At 38.4% G+C, this 18300-nt stretch overlaps 3 protein-coding genes across 3 annotated transcripts; 2 read left to right on the forward strand and 1 right to left on the reverse strand.

The window, feature by feature from the left end:
- The first annotated feature begins 1853 nt into the window (after window positions 1–1853).
- LOC132191044 (glycine-rich domain-containing protein 1-like) lies at window positions 1854–6174 on the forward strand. The gene is made up of 9 exons (XM_059606066.1): window positions 1854–1915; window positions 2151–2326; window positions 3266–3383; window positions 3472–3726; window positions 3819–4259; window positions 4366–4898; window positions 5154–5352; window positions 5490–5645; window positions 5734–6174. The coding sequence occupies exons 2-9, from the start codon at window positions 2169–2171 to the stop codon at window positions 6172–6174; spliced, it is 2301 nt and encodes a 766-aa protein (XP_059462049.1). The 5' UTR covers window positions 1854–1915; window positions 2151–2168.
- Window positions 6175–7344: 1170 nt separating this feature from the next.
- On the reverse strand, window positions 7345–9241 carry LOC132189375 (uncharacterized). The gene has a single exon (XM_059604099.1). It carries the CDS (start codon window positions 8964–8966, stop codon window positions 7581–7583), a length of 1386 nt encoding a protein of 461 aa, XP_059460082.1. The 5' UTR covers window positions 8967–9241; the 3' UTR covers window positions 7345–7580.
- Window positions 9242–13768: 4527 nt separating this feature from the next.
- On the forward strand, window positions 13769–17696 carry LOC132190713 (probable beta-D-xylosidase 6). Its single transcript, XM_059605763.1, has 6 exons — window positions 13769–14833; window positions 14992–15158; window positions 15262–15359; window positions 15936–16286; window positions 16373–16786; window positions 16872–17696. Exons 1-6 carry the CDS (start codon window positions 13952–13954, stop codon window positions 17468–17470), a joined length of 2511 nt encoding a protein of 836 aa, XP_059461746.1. The 5' UTR covers window positions 13769–13951; the 3' UTR covers window positions 17471–17696.
- The last annotated feature ends 604 nt before the right edge of the window (window positions 17697–18300 follow it).

The raw sequence follows: 18300 nt of genomic DNA on the forward strand, positions 1-18300 counted from the left end.
CTTTTTAATTATTTTTTGTGAGATAATTTAGTAAAAGTGGTTTAAATTTTCACTTTTCAAACTCACTATTTTAACTAAAATAAAATGACGAGTGATCTGTACTCACTAAAGATAGTGAGTACTATTCACTCATAAATAAAAAATAATATAAAATTTTTCTCTTTCCCTATTCTTTAAAAAAGTTATATATATAAAGAAGTATTTGAAAATGAATATTTAAATAGAATAGTGAAAGTTGATAGTTAAAGTAGTGAGACTGTTGTGATACTTTAAAATAGTTGGTAGTTAAAATAGAAAAAAATGTAATTTTGATTGTTTTGGTGAGTAAAATTTAGTGAGATTGCTCAAAATGCTCTTATATCAATAGTAAACCTAAGGTATAAAACATTATGTGATTATAAGTGAGCAATATAATATATATATATATAGTTGATAGGTACGAGGATTATCGTGTACAAGGAATATTGATTTAACAAGTTGTGTATTGCCCACATTAGTTTATAATTATTAGAGGTAAATTTGTACCTATACAATAAACCAATTTACCCAATTTATGGATCTTAATTAATCCAAAAAATTATAGTTGTTCTATAATTTTTATTTTTTTGCGGGGTGGCCGGGTCGGTGGGTGGGGGGACATACCGATAGATAGATGATTTGAAAATAACTTCATCAAATAATTAAGATATGGTCTTGCAATGAGAGGTGGCTCTTGCCCTTCACGCCATTAATGGCTGTCTACTCTACTTTCAAAATCTAACCATATCATTACGCAATATATATATATATATATATATATATATCATTACAACGTTGCCTAAAACCCTCTATGCAAGTTGTGTGCCATCCATACTTGGACAAAAATGTGTGGTTTAGATTGCACAGAAAGATTACTCGTTTAAACTGGTTCGTGTAACGTACCCTTTTGCTATCAATTTTGCTGAGCTGCAAACGTGCATGACGTGTTTTTTCACTCACACACAATTCATGAAGGACACCAAGGTTGCATGTGTGGTTGGATGATTTCATAATTTTCCCACTAAACAAACAGCTAAAGGAACAAACAGTGATGCTAGGCGTGACAAACTTTACGTACAATTAATGCATTGCTTTAAACAAAAAAGAAGGAAGAAAAAAAACTTATAATTCGAAGCCTAGGGAGATTGTCTTGACTCTTGAGGCCAGTAAATTAAATCACTATTCTTGATGATGTGGTATTTAGCAATACTCATTAATTTAATATAAAAAATGTTAGAAATTACACTTTTAACATATATTTATCTCACTCTGTTAGATGTGACACTGCTAATGATCAATTACGTTAGCTGTTAGAAATATAATGCACAGAGGAATAAAATTCGGTACTTCTTATACACCGAATATTAGATATGATATGTCATGATTTTACATGCTTTCAGTAGTTTAGATTTTCTAGTATTTTTTTTTTCTCTCAGTGATAGAGTATATATGCTACTAAAACAAACGATTACTCCAACTAGCGGCTGAGCTTGCCAAATGATAGACACCCAATCACCTTTTACACCATCAAGGATAATAAGATAAAAATGTGTTATATAACATTACTCGTATAACATATATAATTTGATCCAAATCTATAGATTTAAGTTTTTGGGCAAATAAATCGAGCGACATCCAGCATGCTATATTATAATTTCACTCGGAGACTTTTCAAGGTGTCAATCTCTCTGATGGTTGAGCATCGCGGGCACGGAGACAACAACGTCCAGGCTATAATTACTGTCTTATTATTGAAAGTCTTTCCAAAATATCACTCTCCCTAACAAAAGAAGTCGTGTTAGCAAGTTGTATGAACCAGTCAATACACATCGAGACGAAAGGTACCCCAGTTTTCCAGGCGCAAGCAATCTTGTCACACCGAATTTAGAGTAGATTGGTAATTTACGGAATCTTTTTGCTTTAGTCTCCATATATGTTTGAACTATAAATATCAACCGGCCTCTTAGACAATGACACTTACATTTGCTTCAGAAAAAATTTCCTCAGGTTTAATTTTCAACATAATATTCTCTATTTTATGATAATATATTTAATTATATATATTTGTGAATTACATAGATGTTTTAAACTCTAATTGGAAAGAAATATTTGTTGTTTGTTTGGTGGGGAAGTTTGTGAAGAGAGGAATAATGGAGAAGGAGCAAGAGTTGGAGTGGGCGGAAGCACAGGAGATTGTGATAAGCGAGGAGCTTGTGGGCGCGGCCAAACACCAGCTACGGTTTCTTGCAGAGGTTGACAGGAACCGGTGCCTCTATGATGGCTCTGTTTTAGACCGAGCCATTTTGAGGTACACAACTCTAAACATGTTTTGGTGTCAACCTGTCAGTATTTGTTTGGTCCCTATGAAAATGCTGCCAACCCTAGCTTTTTAGGTGGGTTGAAAACGACCGTGATTTTATTAGTCTAGTGTAGTGTTGTAGAGGTACCCCAGATTTTAAGCTACAGTTACGTGTTACTTACGTGTCCGTCATTGAATAATTAAATTTAAATGTCAAATTTTCTTGCTTCAACTAAAATTCAGCATATTTTCTTTACTGGTGGTTTAATTGAGAATTAAGAGGGGTTGAAACCGAGAGTTATTGAGGTAAGAATGAAAACAACATTAGATATGAACTAGTAAGTTCTGTAACATTAGGGGCCTCATTTAAGGGGTTTTTTGTTAAATCACCACTTATTTTAAAATGATTTACTCTCTACTCAGAACATTTGCTTTGATAATATGTTAAATCATTATTTATCTTAAAAGATTAAGTTGATTGATTTTTTTTTTAATAATTTAATTTATATTTTAACAGTTTTTAAGGTCAAGAGGGTTTGTCCCGAATTAATGAGAGTAGAAGAGACTACTATGGTTATGCCCAAGTAGGCATTCCACCCTTTCGTCTTTTTTGCTCAGAAAAAAACACACCAAAAAAAAAAAAAACTTCGGTTGGGGATGAAAACCCAAGTCACACATGAAAGAACAACATTGATAAACAGCGGAGATCGTTTTCACAATGATTTTGAAGAGGGGAAAAAAAAATATTCACTTTACTCGTGGAATGTTAGGATGCTAATACTTATTAGTGGTTGTTATATCCTTGAGAATTTCTGGTTTATCAATTCAAATCCCCATGGCTGTACTGATAAATGTAATAATGAAGCTGCAGGTATGCATAGGTCATCAAACTATGTTAAGCATTTTTTTTTTCTTTTTTTTTTTAAAATTTTTTATGATCAATTTTAGGTACAAATGTTGCTGGCTGCCCTTACTAGCCCAACATAGCAAGTTTCATGTTACAGAAGGTCCTCTGGTTGTGCCTCTTGACTGTGAATGGATATGGCATTGTCATCGGCTCAATCCGGTCTGGATCAGAACCCACAACATGTTTTGAAACTATCTACATTTTAGTGTATGTTTGGATTAAGTAGCCATGTTTATTGGTTTCTCAGGTGCGCTACAAGAATGATTGCCAGGAACTTTATGGGAGACTTCTTGACAACTGGAATGTTGCATCCTCTATTCAGGGAGTTTGCAAAAAGCAAACTGAAGAAATTTGGAACAGGATGTATCCAAGTGAACCATATGAACCCAATTGGAGGACCAAGTTGACAGATAATTTTGGTGCAACTATTTTGGGAGATTCAGAAAGCACCAAGTATGATTTAGATTCAGCTGTCAGAAGGCAAACTTCTTTCTTCTACCAGGTAATGAAGAAAATTTTCTAGCATTCTTATTCTGTAATTGATCAGTGAAAGGTGGGCGCCATCATATATTTTGTTGCCGATATATTTTGCAGGTATCCAGGCCCAACATGAGTGATGATCACTTTCTTGAAGGAGCAGTGGCCAGATATAAAGGGTTTCTGCATTTGATCAAGAGAATCAATTACTTCTGTGTCCCAACTTACGACATTGATCTCATCTGGCACTCACACCAACTGCATCCTGCCTCTTACTGTAAAGATCTGGTGGCAATAATGGGCAAGGTATTAGAGCATGATGACACAGATTCTGACAGAACCAAGGGCAAAAAGCTGGATGTTGGGTTTTCTGAAACCACCAAGAAGTGGGAAAAGGCATTTGGTTCAAGGTACTGGAGGGCTGGAGCATTGTATAGAGGGGATGCACCATCTCCTCTCACTACCAATCTGCACCAACTGAATACTGTGAGCATGAAAGTAGCTCCATCCAATGAGTATCAGAATATGATCCGATTTCACAAGAAATCTCTAGTGGAGGTGGCCTCCAATATCTCATTCTGCCGTTTTATCTGTTAAATCATCACTTATTTTAAAAGTTTAAGCTTATATGAATGAGTTTTTTTTTTTTTTTTTTTTCCTTTAGATTATGCTGGAGATTGTGGGGGTAAAAGACTTACCAGTGGGGAACAAGAGCAACCTCATAATCTCTTTTGGTAAGAAACAGCCAGATCTAATCCTCAACACCGGGAAACGAATGAGCATATCCTCTGAGTCAGGGGAGAGACAGGTTGCTGTCTTCCAATGTGAACCTACTGGAGAGCTTGTCTTTGACCTTATGACATGTTTATCTTCCAACCTGCCAATTGCAAGGCAAGTCAAAGTATTGGGGAGTACTTCAATCTCTCTCAAGAGCCTTCTGAATCCTAAACTGTCTGTAGACAACTGGTTTGAGCTGATGCCAACTTCTGGAGTCGCGGGTTCCAAGCCAACCCGTTTACGCATTGCTCTCTCCTTGACTGCTCCCATTCCAGCCCCCTATGTGGTGCAAATGGTCCAGATGTGTCCAGTCTCAAAAAGTTCATGTTTCATTCCACTCCCTGGAAGGTCTCACCATGCTAATAGCTGGACATGTGTTCTGGATGAGGCTGGCAATGAGGTCATCAGCTTCCTCATGAGGTGAATTTTTTAATTTGCAGTAAGCACTTAATTGTAAGACATCAGCTGACACCTATGATCATCCACTCATGCTATCTCTGCTGCCTTGAGTTGTGCTCATGCATGCACAGAAGATGAATCCGGCTAGCCATCATTGGGTGCCTGGGGATGGAATTATGGAAACCAAATATTTCTGCATGCTCTTCTTTTCTAATTAAGGACAAAAGAACCAAATATTACAGCACTAATTCTCTGCTCATTTGTTGCGCATGACAGGGAATCAACAATGAAAGAAGCAAGAAGCAATGGTCTTTCCAAGAAAGAAGTGATTGGCATAGTTAAATCTGGTGAAAATCAAGTGCTTGCAGAGTTTGGTGGAAAAGGGTGGTCCTTAATGAACTCTAACTGGTCACTTCAGCTTCAGAAGGAACTCAGTGAAGATGGCCATGTTTTTGAGCTCACAGGCATCAAGAAGGTGAGTATCCATGCAACTCCTAGCTTGATTTAGATGGTTGAAATGTCAAATTAGAAAGGGGAAGACATTATTCAATCTCATTAGCACTGATATTGATCAGCTTGCAGCTTACCACTCTTCTGTATCTTCTTCTGCAGGTGATCATTTTTCCTGGTAGAAAGCTGGAGTACGAAACCAACTGCTGTGAGAAGCCAAGTCATGAACACAACTTCATGACTGCTGTTGAATTCTCTGCAGAAAATCCTTATGGAAAAGCCGTGGCTTTGCTCAACTTAAAATCTGGTTTCCTAAAGGTTTTTTTGTTTTTGTTTTGTTAAACACAAAGCTTAGAAGAATAATAACGGTGATTTTGATGCCTAGATTCTAATATTTGATGGACAGATCAAGGAAGAATGGCTAGTAATGCCCGGAATCCTATCAGCTATGATCATCTTTGATATTTTGAGGAAGGAGGGCTATAGTGGTTTCATCACTGACAACGGAGAGGGTGAAAAGGAAATGGATAGTGCTTTTACGGAAGATAGCAAAGAGTGTGAAGCTCTGGTGGAAGCAGGCACAGCATTTGGCAGGTGTAATGGTGGATGTGGCCAAGATATTGTGAAGAGTGGTGGTTGTGGTAGTGGCTGTGGGGGCGGTTGTGGAGGAAGTTGTGGAGGTGGTGGCGGCTGTGGGGGCAGTTGTGGAGGAGGTTGTGGAGGTGGCCAAGATATTGTGAAGAGTGGTGGTTGTGGTGGTGGCTGTGGGGGCGGTTGTGGAGGAAGTTGTGGAAGTGGCGGCGGCGGTTGTGGAGGAAGTTGCGGAGGTGGTGGGGGCTATAAATGAAGAAATGAATCCGGGTGCATTCGGGCTGCAGCCCCACAAGGATGCGCACCAATCAGCAGAAATAAGGCACTTTGCTGCATACGATTATTCCACATTACGGTCTGAATTCAACCTATTCTACCTAAATAGCAGCTTATATATAGTGTATAATGAAACATTTCAATTACCAAAAGTTGAAGTGAATACATCATGTGTATACAAATCTACATCGTAACTTTATCTACTGAATAGCTATGTTAAGAGGCGTCTCCAAAGGGGTAGCTCAATCGGCTGAAAACTATGCCTCATAAAATGAAGGTCTCTAGTTCAAATCATCTTTTTTCTCTTATGTGGACATGTCAAAAAAAAAAAAAAAAAAAGTCATGGAGTCGTTACAATTTCAAAATATGGTTAATAAAAATGTAATTTTTAAAAATATGGTTAAACATTTAGTAAAATTACATTTTTAGTATTTGAAATAGCACGTTTTTAAAACCTGATTTTAAATCACGAACTCTTCCTCGTCAACAGGTGATATTCCTCGTTAATAGGAGATTATTGATTAACAGGAAGAATCTGTTGAGGTTAACTCCAACGGGCCCAACGGCAAAGGCTACAAAGGCGGCACTCTCTATGCTTGGCACTGTCTATGCTTGCCACTTGCCAGAACCAGAGGGTACCTTACTGGCTTACTACAATCCATTTAAAACGAAGCTTCCCACAGACAATGAGCCCAATTAACTTTTATAAATAGTTTACTTTAATTTTCTCCTTAACGTGAAAAACATGCCAATTATTATTATTTTTTTTTTTATAAAAAAAAACGTCAACGCAGCTTAACCGCTGGGCTTACACGAGTCTTGAGTAAGATTAAAAACTACCTTTTCATCTCACATTATTCTTACCATTTCCGACCAACCCTTAAATTAATTATTGTAAGAAATAAAAAATAATTAAAAGAGTTAGTTGAAAGTTGAAACTCATAAATTAAGGGAGACAATTTTTTTTCAAACTGAATTGGAGGAAAGTGTCTTTTGAACATGTGAAAAAAAATGGACACGTGTCATTTTTATAGACGAGATTAAAGGAAGTTCTTCCAACCTAATTTGGAAGAAACTCTGTCTTATATTGAGATAAGAATGTGGTTAATTTATTGCCTTAGTCCTTGCAATACTCATACAAAATTACACTAAAATAATATTGTAAAAAGCATCACAAAATTTACACTCTTAAACCACACAAAACCCACACCGCCAAAAAGTTGGTCCCCACAAAGAAAGCAAAAAAATTCACCAAAACTTATATAAATCCTTCATTCCTTTTATTTAATCAATCTCCACTTATGAAATATAATAATAACAACAATAACCACAACAATAATAATAATAATAATAATAAAAAGTAAAAATTATTAACCAAAACACACTTCACACAGGAGAGGCCTTGGCAAGAGCCTTACCCTCCTGATTCAAACCGCCGCCACCTTGTCTAGCATCAACCGCCACCGTCTGATAGCCCGACATAACCCCTCCCTGCGTCGTGTAATAGACCTGGGTGTACCCGGGCTCGGTTGCCTGCTGCACCACCTGAATATTCCCCTCGGTACTATAAGCTCCCCCAACCACCTTTGGCTGTTGCTGCTGAGGCACCGCATTGTATACCGGCTGTTCCCGGTACCCATCCGGTACCATCCTCTGAACCCCGTAGTATGCCTGACCGACTGGCCCGGCTGGCCCGGCCATCGGTCGTACGGCTTGATAGACTCCAGTTGGTGTGGGAATCAGATACACCGGCTGGTGATGGTCTGTTCCGGTAACGTGATAGCCTCCTCCGGTGGTCATGTGCCTCTCCGGAAAGTAATTCGCCGGCATATTCACTGGTACCGGCACCGGTATCTGTGTCGCGGGGACCGGCGCCGGCGTGATTTTCTCTGGAACTTTCTGTAAGTAGTAGTCTCCGGCAGCGTAGGCCCTATGGTTTCCCTCGTCGCTTTTTCTATGGAACACGGTGTGCTCCTGGTTAGCAGCAAGATGCAGTCTCTGCAGTTCATGGATCTGCCTCTGGATCTCCGTCGGAGAGATAACCGGTTCACCGACCAGGTGCCGATCCTCCGATCCGCAATCGGAGCCGAACGATACGTCCTTCGTCGCAGCGTCCGAAACTGTTGGCGGGGGAGCCGAGTCCGGCAACTTGGTCGTGGGGAACCCCTTGTCCAATCCAAAGAGAAAATCCGGATTAGCCGGCGGCGAGGAACCGTCGATCTGCACGGAATTCAAAGCGTCGACGAACCACTGGCGCTCCGATTTCTGCTGCTGCTGCTGCTGCGAAGAGCCGAAGCTCGCCGGCGCCGGAGCAGTATCAGGAGAGTTTAACAAAGGAAAGAGAAACAACCTGAGCCTGGCGGGCTTAGCAGAGGCGCGGTACAAGCGGTCGTACTCCGACATCATGTGCTCGAGATCCTCATCGTTGGTGACGGAGATCAAAGCATCGAGATCTTCACCGGGAAGCTGGTACTTGAAGCAAACAGCATCGACATCAGGTATTAGAGACGAGAGCTTGGTCTTGATGGCGGAGAATTTGACGGTGCGATCGACGGATAGAATCTTGGTCTCGCCGCCAACGTAAGCGAGCTGGTTATCGTGCGGCCGGGGCTGGATTTTCCCGCCGTAACTGCACATGAATTTCACTTTGTAGTTTAAAGAAGAAGCCTGTTGCGGCGGCTCGTCCCACGACGGGTTTTCGCACTCGATTTCTCGAGAGAGAGGGGAGGAGTCTCCGGAATCCGGATAGGACGAGTAGGCGTAGTTTTCCATTGGATTGGATTGAATTTCGGTAGCAAACGATCCGGGGTTTTAGAGGGAAATTAGGGTTAGGGTTTGAGGGGATTTGGGTTCAGAAGCCATTTGGGGTACACAGTATGCAACTGGGCAGAAAACGGCGTTGTGCGGACGAAGGTCCTTTTGTGGAACTGTCGGGGTTGGGTGGGGGACCTACCTTTTTGGTTTTGTTTGATTTATTTAGAAGTAAAATAAACCGTGCGGAGGCGTGAAAGGAAGGGTTGGAGTATCGGAGTGCGCTTTTTTTTAATTTTTTTTTTATATATATTTATGTGACTTGGAAAGTGGAAGGATAATGTAATGTGACAGTTAAATGGCTTTGGTCCAAATCCAATTGAGAAAACAAGGAGAAAATCGTCATTTTTCCTAATGACTTTACTATATTGTTGACCCTGTATTGTCATGTAGTGTAATTTTTATCATGAGAAATGTTGGTTGTGCCAAACGCCACTATTCCATCAAATACTATTTATCACATTATTTTTTTAAAAAATTAATATCAAAATATTTTCACTTTTTATATCGCATTATTTATTTTTTATATCACATTATTTATTTTTTACTATTATTCCAATAAAAAAAATAACTACAAAACAAAAATTTTTTTCACTTTTTAATACCACTTTTTTATTTTTCTATATCAATCATTATTTATTTATTTATTTATTTTATATTATGAACTCCATGAAAACTTATGTTGTTTAACAAACAAGGCCGTTATTTTTGGTAACATATCCAAGCTTCAATTTAATGGTCCAATTAGAATCCAATAATGACTTCAGGTTACGGTGTAAAGTCGGTAAACCAAGTGTTTTGCACTCTCAAATAAGAAGTAGACACGTAAGGTTGAAACACTAAAAAATAATATTAATCATTCGTACCAAATAATTTTCATTCTCTTGACATAATACCTCATAGATACAATACCCATAACGAAAACTGCGCAGAGCTATCGCCTTTGTTGATTTTGAAGACTCTGGTGTCGAGGGCTCATAGGTGAAGGGGGGGGTTCGGTGGTAGATGGTGGGTGATGGGTGATGAGTATTAGGTGTTTGGTTAGAATAAGACCACGTTTGGTTTGCAGAATAGACACTTGAAATAGATTAGCTAATCCTAGGTATAGCTATTTCTTTATTTGATTACACACTATTCCTGAAAATAGTTTATCCCCATTGGACTACTAATCTCATACACACAAGATTAGTTAAGCCACTAAAAAATGTGTGGTTTAACTAATCCTTAAGAAATGTAATACATTTTTCAAAAATACCTATATATATACATATAAAACTTAAAACAAAATAAAAATATGAAAAATATGAAAAATAAAGTGGGTGGTCATTGGGGTGGTTGGCCACCCATTTTATTTCAGTTTTTTATTTTTTATTTTTATTTTTTTAATATGAGTTTGAAAAAAAAAATAGAGTTTTTTTTTCTTCGTAATTTTGATTCAATTCCAATTTTTGCATGTGTGTTGTTACCAAATTAGAGAATAGGAATAACTATTCTATTCCATACTCTTCTATTTATAGTAGTAATTATTCATTTTCCAATTGATTAGACATTTCACGAACCAAACAAAAGTCCATAGTATTTTTTTTTTTTTTTTTAAGAAAAAGTCCACAGTATTAATTTTAATTAAAAATACGATATTTTTAACTCTATTATACTTGATATCTTTACATGATATGCGAAATTTCTATTAAAAACGGTCACATCCTCATAAAAAGGTTTCTCTTACATTTCTCATGTGAAGTATTCAAAGTTAGGTGTGTTAATTTTCTATTAATAACATTGAAAAGTTCTTTATTTCTTTCTTAACGAGGAAGCATTTGAAAATGTAAAAGTTGCAAGAAATAGACGCTTATAAATGTGACAATTTATTTTTTCATTTAATTGATATTAGGGGGGTGTTCTGATCTTAGGAAAATGATAATCTCTCAAGTTCATTTAAAATAGATAATATTAAATTAATTATATTTAAATGGTATTTTTAACTTTTGACTTTTTGATGCGATAAAAATATTTCTCCAATATAATTATTATTATTTTATTTTTTTTGTTAAAAGTTTAATATAACATGTTACTAAAGGCAGCTGCATGTGCTTTGGAAATTGGTATTGTCTTCGCCATATTCTTAATTATGAAGGACAACTTGGGTCACGTAAAAGGCCAAAAAGTAGAGATTTGTGGGCTGAATATTTCTAATAAAAGAAAGAATTTCCCAAGAACATGCTGAAGTTTAATCATACGCTAATTATGACAACTTCCTTCGAAGGCAACATTTTTATATTTGCGCGCTGTATTATTGTAATAAATGACAGCATTTCTTAATAATTTGCTCAGGTTTAATCACATGGCAAATCAATCATATTAAATTGTTTACCATTTGCAGACAATGATGGAGCAGAATCAGCCGTGAAAACAGTGCGAGTTACTTTTTTATTTTTATTTTTATTTTTTTGAAAAACTTCATTTAGCTTTCTAACTTTTATTTAATTTTACAATCTCTCTGAACTTTTAAATTTTTTATTTTAAACTTTTGAATTTTTAAATTTTAGCCGTTCAAAATAAAGATCAAAATATCCTTAATTTTTATTTTTTTTAAAATAAAATAAGTTTTAAAAGTTAAAATTTATACAAAAGTTATGAGTATAAACGTCATATAACGTTTAAAATTTGACGGAGGGGTCCACATTGAAAGTAATTGAAAGTTCATAGGTCCAAAATGAGAAATTTGAAAGTTCATGAGGAGTTTGTAAAATCGAGTGAAAGTTCATGGGGGCCAAAGTGAAGTTTATCCTATTTTATTATTATTATTTTTTTATAAAAGAAAGATTAATGTAATCACTTCATTTCTTAATATTTTGTATAGAGATAATTTTGAATTAAAATTAATTGTTAATAATATAAATGAGAGTTGTGCTTGTGCATATGAGTGACTATTGAGTGGTTTGAATTTTGTTGGAACTAATGAGCCGACCATCAAATCATTAGGGGTGGTGGGCATTGACTCTCATGGAGTCGGAAAGGCCTATTCTGTCTTTCACATTCGTCGGAGTTGGAACAATCGAAATTACCTCCCATGAGCCACCTCCGTTTTTGAAAAGTTGGAGTCCAAGTCAATTGGAATAGACCTGGAGAGTGGAGGCAGAGACGGAAAGCAAAACGGCAAAAGGAAGAGAGCCACAGATGAATCAATGGTGCTTGACTAAAGAGAGAGAATTTGAAGATAAGAAAAATCGACAAGCCCTTGTAATTTTTTTTGCTCTTTTAAATACAAAAAAGAGTCGGGTCAAGTCGGATATTATCAAAAATCCACTTGGGTTCCCAACATTCGACTCGGATTTTGCCTAAAATAGGAAAAAGACCTCCAAATTCTAATATGTTTTTGTCCAAAGCCGGTTCGCTCAAGTCAAAAGTGAGTTGGTGCCGGGTCAAAAATCGGGTTGGCGAGTTTTTGCTCACCCTTGTTCTATGACCCTTCTAGAGCATTTTCAATGAAGGAGCTAAATTTTTATGCAAAATATCTCTTTAAAATTCACATTATTTAGTTTAACTAATAAACTTTTAAATGCCTCATACATCCGATTAACTATATTTTTATCTATATTATTTAAATATCTTTTATTAAAAACTGTGAAAGAATATTTTTATAATGATCCCTTGAAAAGTGGGAAAAATTTTAGAAAAAAAGAGAAAACAAGTTAGAGAAACAAGAAAAAATAAAATGGCTCAATTGAAAAGTGCTGTTATATGTAGCTTTTTTTTTTTGTAATCAAATGTGGAGAGTTTTTTACAAATCTGATTAGTCATTTTAGATGAAAATACTATTTGGCTCCGAGAGCCCCTATGGTTCGGACCATCTGCAAACCACCTCTTTTAGAGCACCCACTCACCAATCAACACATCATCACTTTAAGAAAAATGCAAAAAATATAAATGAGAACAAGCACACCAAATCAAAGCCACCCAGACCACACCCCAACCTGCCAAGACCAGACTCACGCCCCCAACTCGCCAAGACCAGACCCCATCGTGGGTCTCGCGTGGCTATCGTTGGCCGACCGTGACCCATGACAAAACTCGCAGGTCATGACCCTGATCCACCTTAAAACCCATTGTTTATGCCAAAAATTCGTTTCTAATGCCTCAAAATTCGTTTATAATGCCTAAAAAATCGTTTATAATGCATCAAAACTCGTTTTTAGATTCAAATCTAAAATTTAGAGGTGTAAGGTTAACCCTTTAAGAAATTTTATCACCCTAAAGGTCGGATCGACGCCGAAGACGGTAACTCATAGCACCAGAGTGGCTAGTTTGGCCAACCATGGGTCATGGCCAGACCCACTGGGTCTCTTCTCTTCTCTCTCTTTTCTTCAACCGGTGATGTTGGTTGTAGTTTAAGAAAAATGCAATTGTTGTGGTTTAGCTTAGGCGTCAGCTGCTGTAAAATGTGGGTTTTAAGGAGCCTCCTGACCAAAGTTAAATTCTTTGGATTAGAAATGCTCATGTTGTGTGATTTCAAGCTTGGCATGACCACATCACCACATGCTCTATTTGACTCTTTTGAGTTTTGGGATCTTGTTTGATCCATTTGGGCCTAGTACATGTAATCAAAAATTGTAGCCCATCAAAACCCTCAAACGGGTCAAACCTCCAAAACCAACCCTCTTTCCCCAATCACTCAAATTAACACCATCTCTCTCACACCCTGTCACCCACGGCCACGACCCATTTGCCTATAAAATCACCCATAGTCGTCATTGCCAAAGGGTGAGTCGACTCAGTGGAGAAACAAGTTCGAGTTCCGTTCAGGTAAAAAAGAAAAAAACACCGCAGAGGAGATAAACTGGAGAGGATCTGGTCTCGAAAAGTCCACCCAGTACCAATTGCATTTTTATATCTTGGCGCGGCTCACCCTTTGGCCTTTGTTGGACCCCAACAACGGAAAACGAAAAATGAACAAACTGCACTGCACAAACTGTAGTAATCCTCAGACAACAGAGTTCAAACCTCGGACCAACAGGCAACAGGTTTCCAATCTCCCACGAAGTCAAAGGGTTTCAATACAATCGGAAATCTTGCGTTTCAGTAGCTGCAAAATGCACCAAAGATGGCAGTGGAAATGGAATGCAATCGCTGCGACACTCGTCCTCCTCACGCTCCTCACCATCTTCTACCCAATCTCTCTCTTCCCAATCACCTTCACAACAAGCCCACCACACCCCTCAACTCACAAGTTCTCCTGCGCCCCACCACATCACTCTTATGCCTTCTGCAACACATCCCTCCCCATCAAAACCAGAGCCCAGTCCCTCATCTCCTCGTTGACCCTCCAAGAAAAGATCCTTCTCCTATCCAATAACGCCTCTGCCATACCCAGGCTCGGCCTGGCTGCTTATGAGTGGTGGTCCGAGTCCCTCCACGGCATAGCTTCAAACGGCCCTGGTGTCACTTTCAGTGACCCAGTTAGAGCTGCGACTGCATTCCCTCAGGTTTTGCTTACCGCGGCTTCTTTTAATAGAAGTTCGTGGTTTTTGGTTGGGCGGGCTATTGGGGTTGAGGGGAGGGCCATGTACAATGAGGGTCAGGCTGGGTTGACTTTTTGGGGACCCAACATTAATATTTTCAGGGACCCCAGATGGGGGAGAGGGCAAGAGACGCCGGGCGAGGATCCAATGGTGGCGAGTGCTTATGCTGTTGAATATGTAAAGGGGTTGCAGGGGGAGGAGCTGGGTGATGGGGATGGTGGGTTCATGGTATCTGCTTGTTGCAAGCATTATACTGCTTATGATTTGGAGAATTGGGGGAATTTCGGGAGTTTTAGTTTCAATGCAATGGTAAGGATGATGATGTACTGCCTCATCTGACAGCGTGCACACATTTTTCTTGACATTGAATAAAGAAATGCTCTGAAAGCCTTTTCGTGTTAATGAAATGAAGCAGATAATTTGGTTTCCTTTTCTTTGTCCTGTGGTGGCTGTTGCTATTTTACCAGGTCTCTAAGCAAGATATGGAGGATACATACCAGCCTCCATTTCAGAGCTGCGTTGAAGAAGGCAGAGCTACCTGTTTGATGTGTTCGTATAATCGGATCAATGGAGTGCCTTCATGTGCACATCACGATCTCCTACAGAAAGTTCGGAGGGAATGGGGCTTCAAAGGGTATGTACTGAAATCGCAAGCTTGGGTTGCAATGTATCCATCTGAATGAAGTATGTTCCGAGTGTTGTGTTACAAACCTTTTTTTTTTTAATGGAAAATGCAGATACATCACATCGGACTGTGATGCTGTTGCTGTAATGTTTGAAGATCATAAATATGCAGAGGCTCCTGAAGATGCGGTTGCTGATGTTATTAAAGCAGGTCAGTTTGTTGCTTGGTGTAATTAGATTATGGGAAAAACAAATGTGCAACCTGTATGTATTAGAAATTTGATGCTTGCGCTTGAAGCTTTGTCATTGCCAAATTTAACTGGCATAAACATGATTTACTACTGCAAATATCTTTATTTTCAAGTACTGATGTTGATAAAAATGAATAGCCGCCAACAGTTTAAATATTTTAGGTTTGTCTACAATATTCAAACCATTTTGCACTTGATATATCTCTCTTTTTAAGTGGCTGAGAAAAGAAAAGAGGATCAAAAAGAAGTTAGACCTAACCATATGGTTGCGAAGGATTTGAAGATATTTGGTTTGTCTATGTAAGATATAATACTAAATGAGGGTTTAAGGCTAGCCTTGATGTTAGAGGCAAGCACCTCATGTGAGCCTCCATCACGAAGATTTAGCTTTTGTATTTTAGCCTTTGAAATTAATGCATTTTGTTCCTGTGATACTTCAGTCTTTGAACCAACATCTTGTAAATGAGCTTCACCAACTTTATAAAACTAAGTGGTACTCCTTGTAATGTTTCTGAGAAAGGCTCGACTGGAACCAGGAATGGATATAAATTGTGGCACATATTTGTTGCGGTATACCCAATTGGCACTTGCTCAAGGGAAAATTCAGGAGGAGGACATAAACCGAGCTCTATCAAATTTGTTTTCTGTTCAACTTCTTCTTGGCCTTTTCAATGGAGACCCTGTTAAGGGAAACTTTGGAAGTTTGGGAAGGGAAGATGTATGTACTCTGAAGCACAGAGAATTGGCCTTAGATGCTGCGAGGCAGGGAATTGTGCTTTTAAAGAATGAGAAGAATTTTTTGCCATTAAATCGAATGGATATCACCTCCTTGGCCATTATTGGCCCTTCAGCAAATGATTCCAGCCGACTGGGTGGTGACTATACAGGTTTCTCTGAAAAAGATTTCTTGTCCGTTATATTCTATGGCTTACATGTTTGAAGTTATTTTTTACTGGCTTTCTTAAATGCATAGGTGTTCCATGCAATCCAAGAAGCCTTTTTGAGGGACTGCAACCTTACATCAAAACTATCTATGCTAGTGGTTGTGGTGACACACAATGCAATTCCAGTGATGGGTTTGCAGAAGCTGTTCGAATTTCGAGAGAAGCTGATGCAGTAGTTGTAGTTGCTGGACTTGATCTGTCCCAAGAAGATGAAGGACTTGACAGGGTGAGCCTTCTCTTGCCTGGTAGACAGATGGAACTCATCGCTGCAGTTTCTTCTGCAAGTGAAAAGCCTATTGTCTTGATCCTACTTGGCGGTGGACCAATTGATGTATCCTTTGCCAAAGTAAACCCTCAAATCGGAAGCATTATCTGGATAGGATACCCAGGTGAGGTTGGTGGGCAAGCAGTTGCAGAAATTATCTTTGGAGAGTTTAATCCAGGTTTGTAGCTCAAATGAAGTCTTAATCTTGAATATTCAATATTTTGTCATAAAGAGATTTATTGGACAGTGTTTGAGAGAAACAGGTGGATGCCTGCCAATCACTTGGTATCCTGAATCATTTACCAGTGTGCCGATGAATGACATGAGCTTGCGGCCCGACCCTTCACGTGGCTATCCCGGACGAACTTACCGGTTCTATACCGGAGAGGTGGTATATGAATTTGGATATGGGTTGAGTTACTCCAATTACAGTTACAAATTTATGTCAATGCCGGACAAAATAGTTTTATCAACTGCTACTAGCAAGGATGGTCCAAGTGAAAAAATGACTCACCAGACTTCAGATGGGTTTGATTATATCCATGTTGATGACATAACATCCTGCAATCACTTAAAATTTGAAGCACAGATCTCAGTGTTCAACCTTGGGGCTATGGATGGGAGCCATGTGATAATGTTATTTGGTCGAGCATCCAATTCATTCAGAGGAGCCCCGAGGAAAAGTTTGATTGAATTCACCCGTGTACATACAAAATCTTTGACTGCAATTCAAGTAAGCATTGGGGTTGACCCATGCAAGCATTTCAGCATTGTGAATGGTGATGGCGTGAAGATATTACCCTTGGGAAACCATCTTCTTATGTTGGAAGGTTTGGAGCATTCTATATCCATTGAATTGTAACATGGAACTTGGGGGATTTTCTTGAACTGGTCACCACCTGATGGGGCTGAAGCTTCACACGGCTTATGATCAGTACAAGTTGAGCTCACTTGCTTGCTGTGCTTGGGATGTGAATATGTGATCCCTATGCTTTGTTTTAGGAGTCGACAATTATTAAGTCACTGTTGATATAGTGAGATGTTGTAATGAACACTCTTCATGTTTTATTTTAATTAATTTTAGCATTCCAGCTTTCAATTTGTTATTTATTTAAATACTCGAAATATACATAATTTCTAATATGAGATTATTGCCCATTTTTTCTGTCAAATTAATAACAGAGATAATGTGAAATTAAAATTATGTCTTTAAGATGAAAATGGGTGCCTGCGTGGGCACGACCACATGGAGTTACTTCGATTTTTGTTGAACTTTTTATTTGAAAATATAATCATAAGTTTATGTTATATCTGATATTGGCATTTCATATCAACTATTTAAAGATATGGAATAGTCACACTGTCTCCGACACTTTCTGATGTTCCCCGACACCTTCCTTGGTTCCTGCGCCGACGAGTGTCCCACATGCGACTCCGCAAGGACCTCCACCTCCGCCTTGTGTGCTGCTGGTTTTTGGACTTGGATTACTTTTGTATTCTATTTCTGTTTTTGTATTTTGGTTGTATTTCTGTTGTTTGTTGATGATAAATCATTTTCTATTTTTGATGTTACTCCCTCAATCACTCCCCCCCTCCCCAGTGATTGTTCTCTTATTCCAGCAAAGGTTTGGGGCAGATGTATGGCTCTTTTGAGGATCATGCTTTTGCCTGTCATCTGTTTGGGTGTTATAA

The sequence above is a fragment of the Corylus avellana genome, chromosome ca8 (assembly GCF_901000735.1).
Source record: "Corylus avellana chromosome ca8, CavTom2PMs-1.0".
Lineage (NCBI taxonomy): Eukaryota > Viridiplantae > Streptophyta > Magnoliopsida > Fagales > Betulaceae > Corylus > Corylus avellana.

Excerpts from the sequence above, each read along its gene's own strand:
- LOC132190713 (XM_059605763.1), top strand. The coding sequence starts at position 13,952 with ATGAACAAACTGCACTGCACAAACTGTAGTAATCCTCAGACAACAGAG. Across the intron at positions 14,834-14,991 it reads GTTTTAGTTTCAATGCAATG|GTCTCTAAGCAAGATATGGA; the intron begins GTAAGGATGATG and ends CTATTTTACCAG. Across the intron at positions 15,360-15,935 it reads TGCTGATGTTATTAAAGCAG|GAATGGATATAAATTGTGGC; the intron begins GTCAGTTTGTTG and ends GACTGGAACCAG.
- LOC132191044 (XM_059606066.1), top strand. The coding sequence starts at position 2,169 with ATGGAGAAGGAGCAAGAGTTGGAGTGGGCGGAAGCACAGGAGATTGTG. Across the intron at positions 3,384-3,471 it reads ATTGTCATCGGCTCAATCCG|GTGCGCTACAAGAATGATTG; the intron begins GTCTGGATCAGA and ends TTGGTTTCTCAG. Across the intron at positions 4,899-5,153 it reads GTCATCAGCTTCCTCATGAG|GGAATCAACAATGAAAGAAG; the intron begins GTGAATTTTTTA and ends TGCGCATGACAG.
- LOC132189375 (XM_059604099.1), bottom strand. The coding sequence starts at position 8,966 with ATGGAAAACTACGCCTACTCGTCCTATCCGGATTCCGGAGACTCCTCC.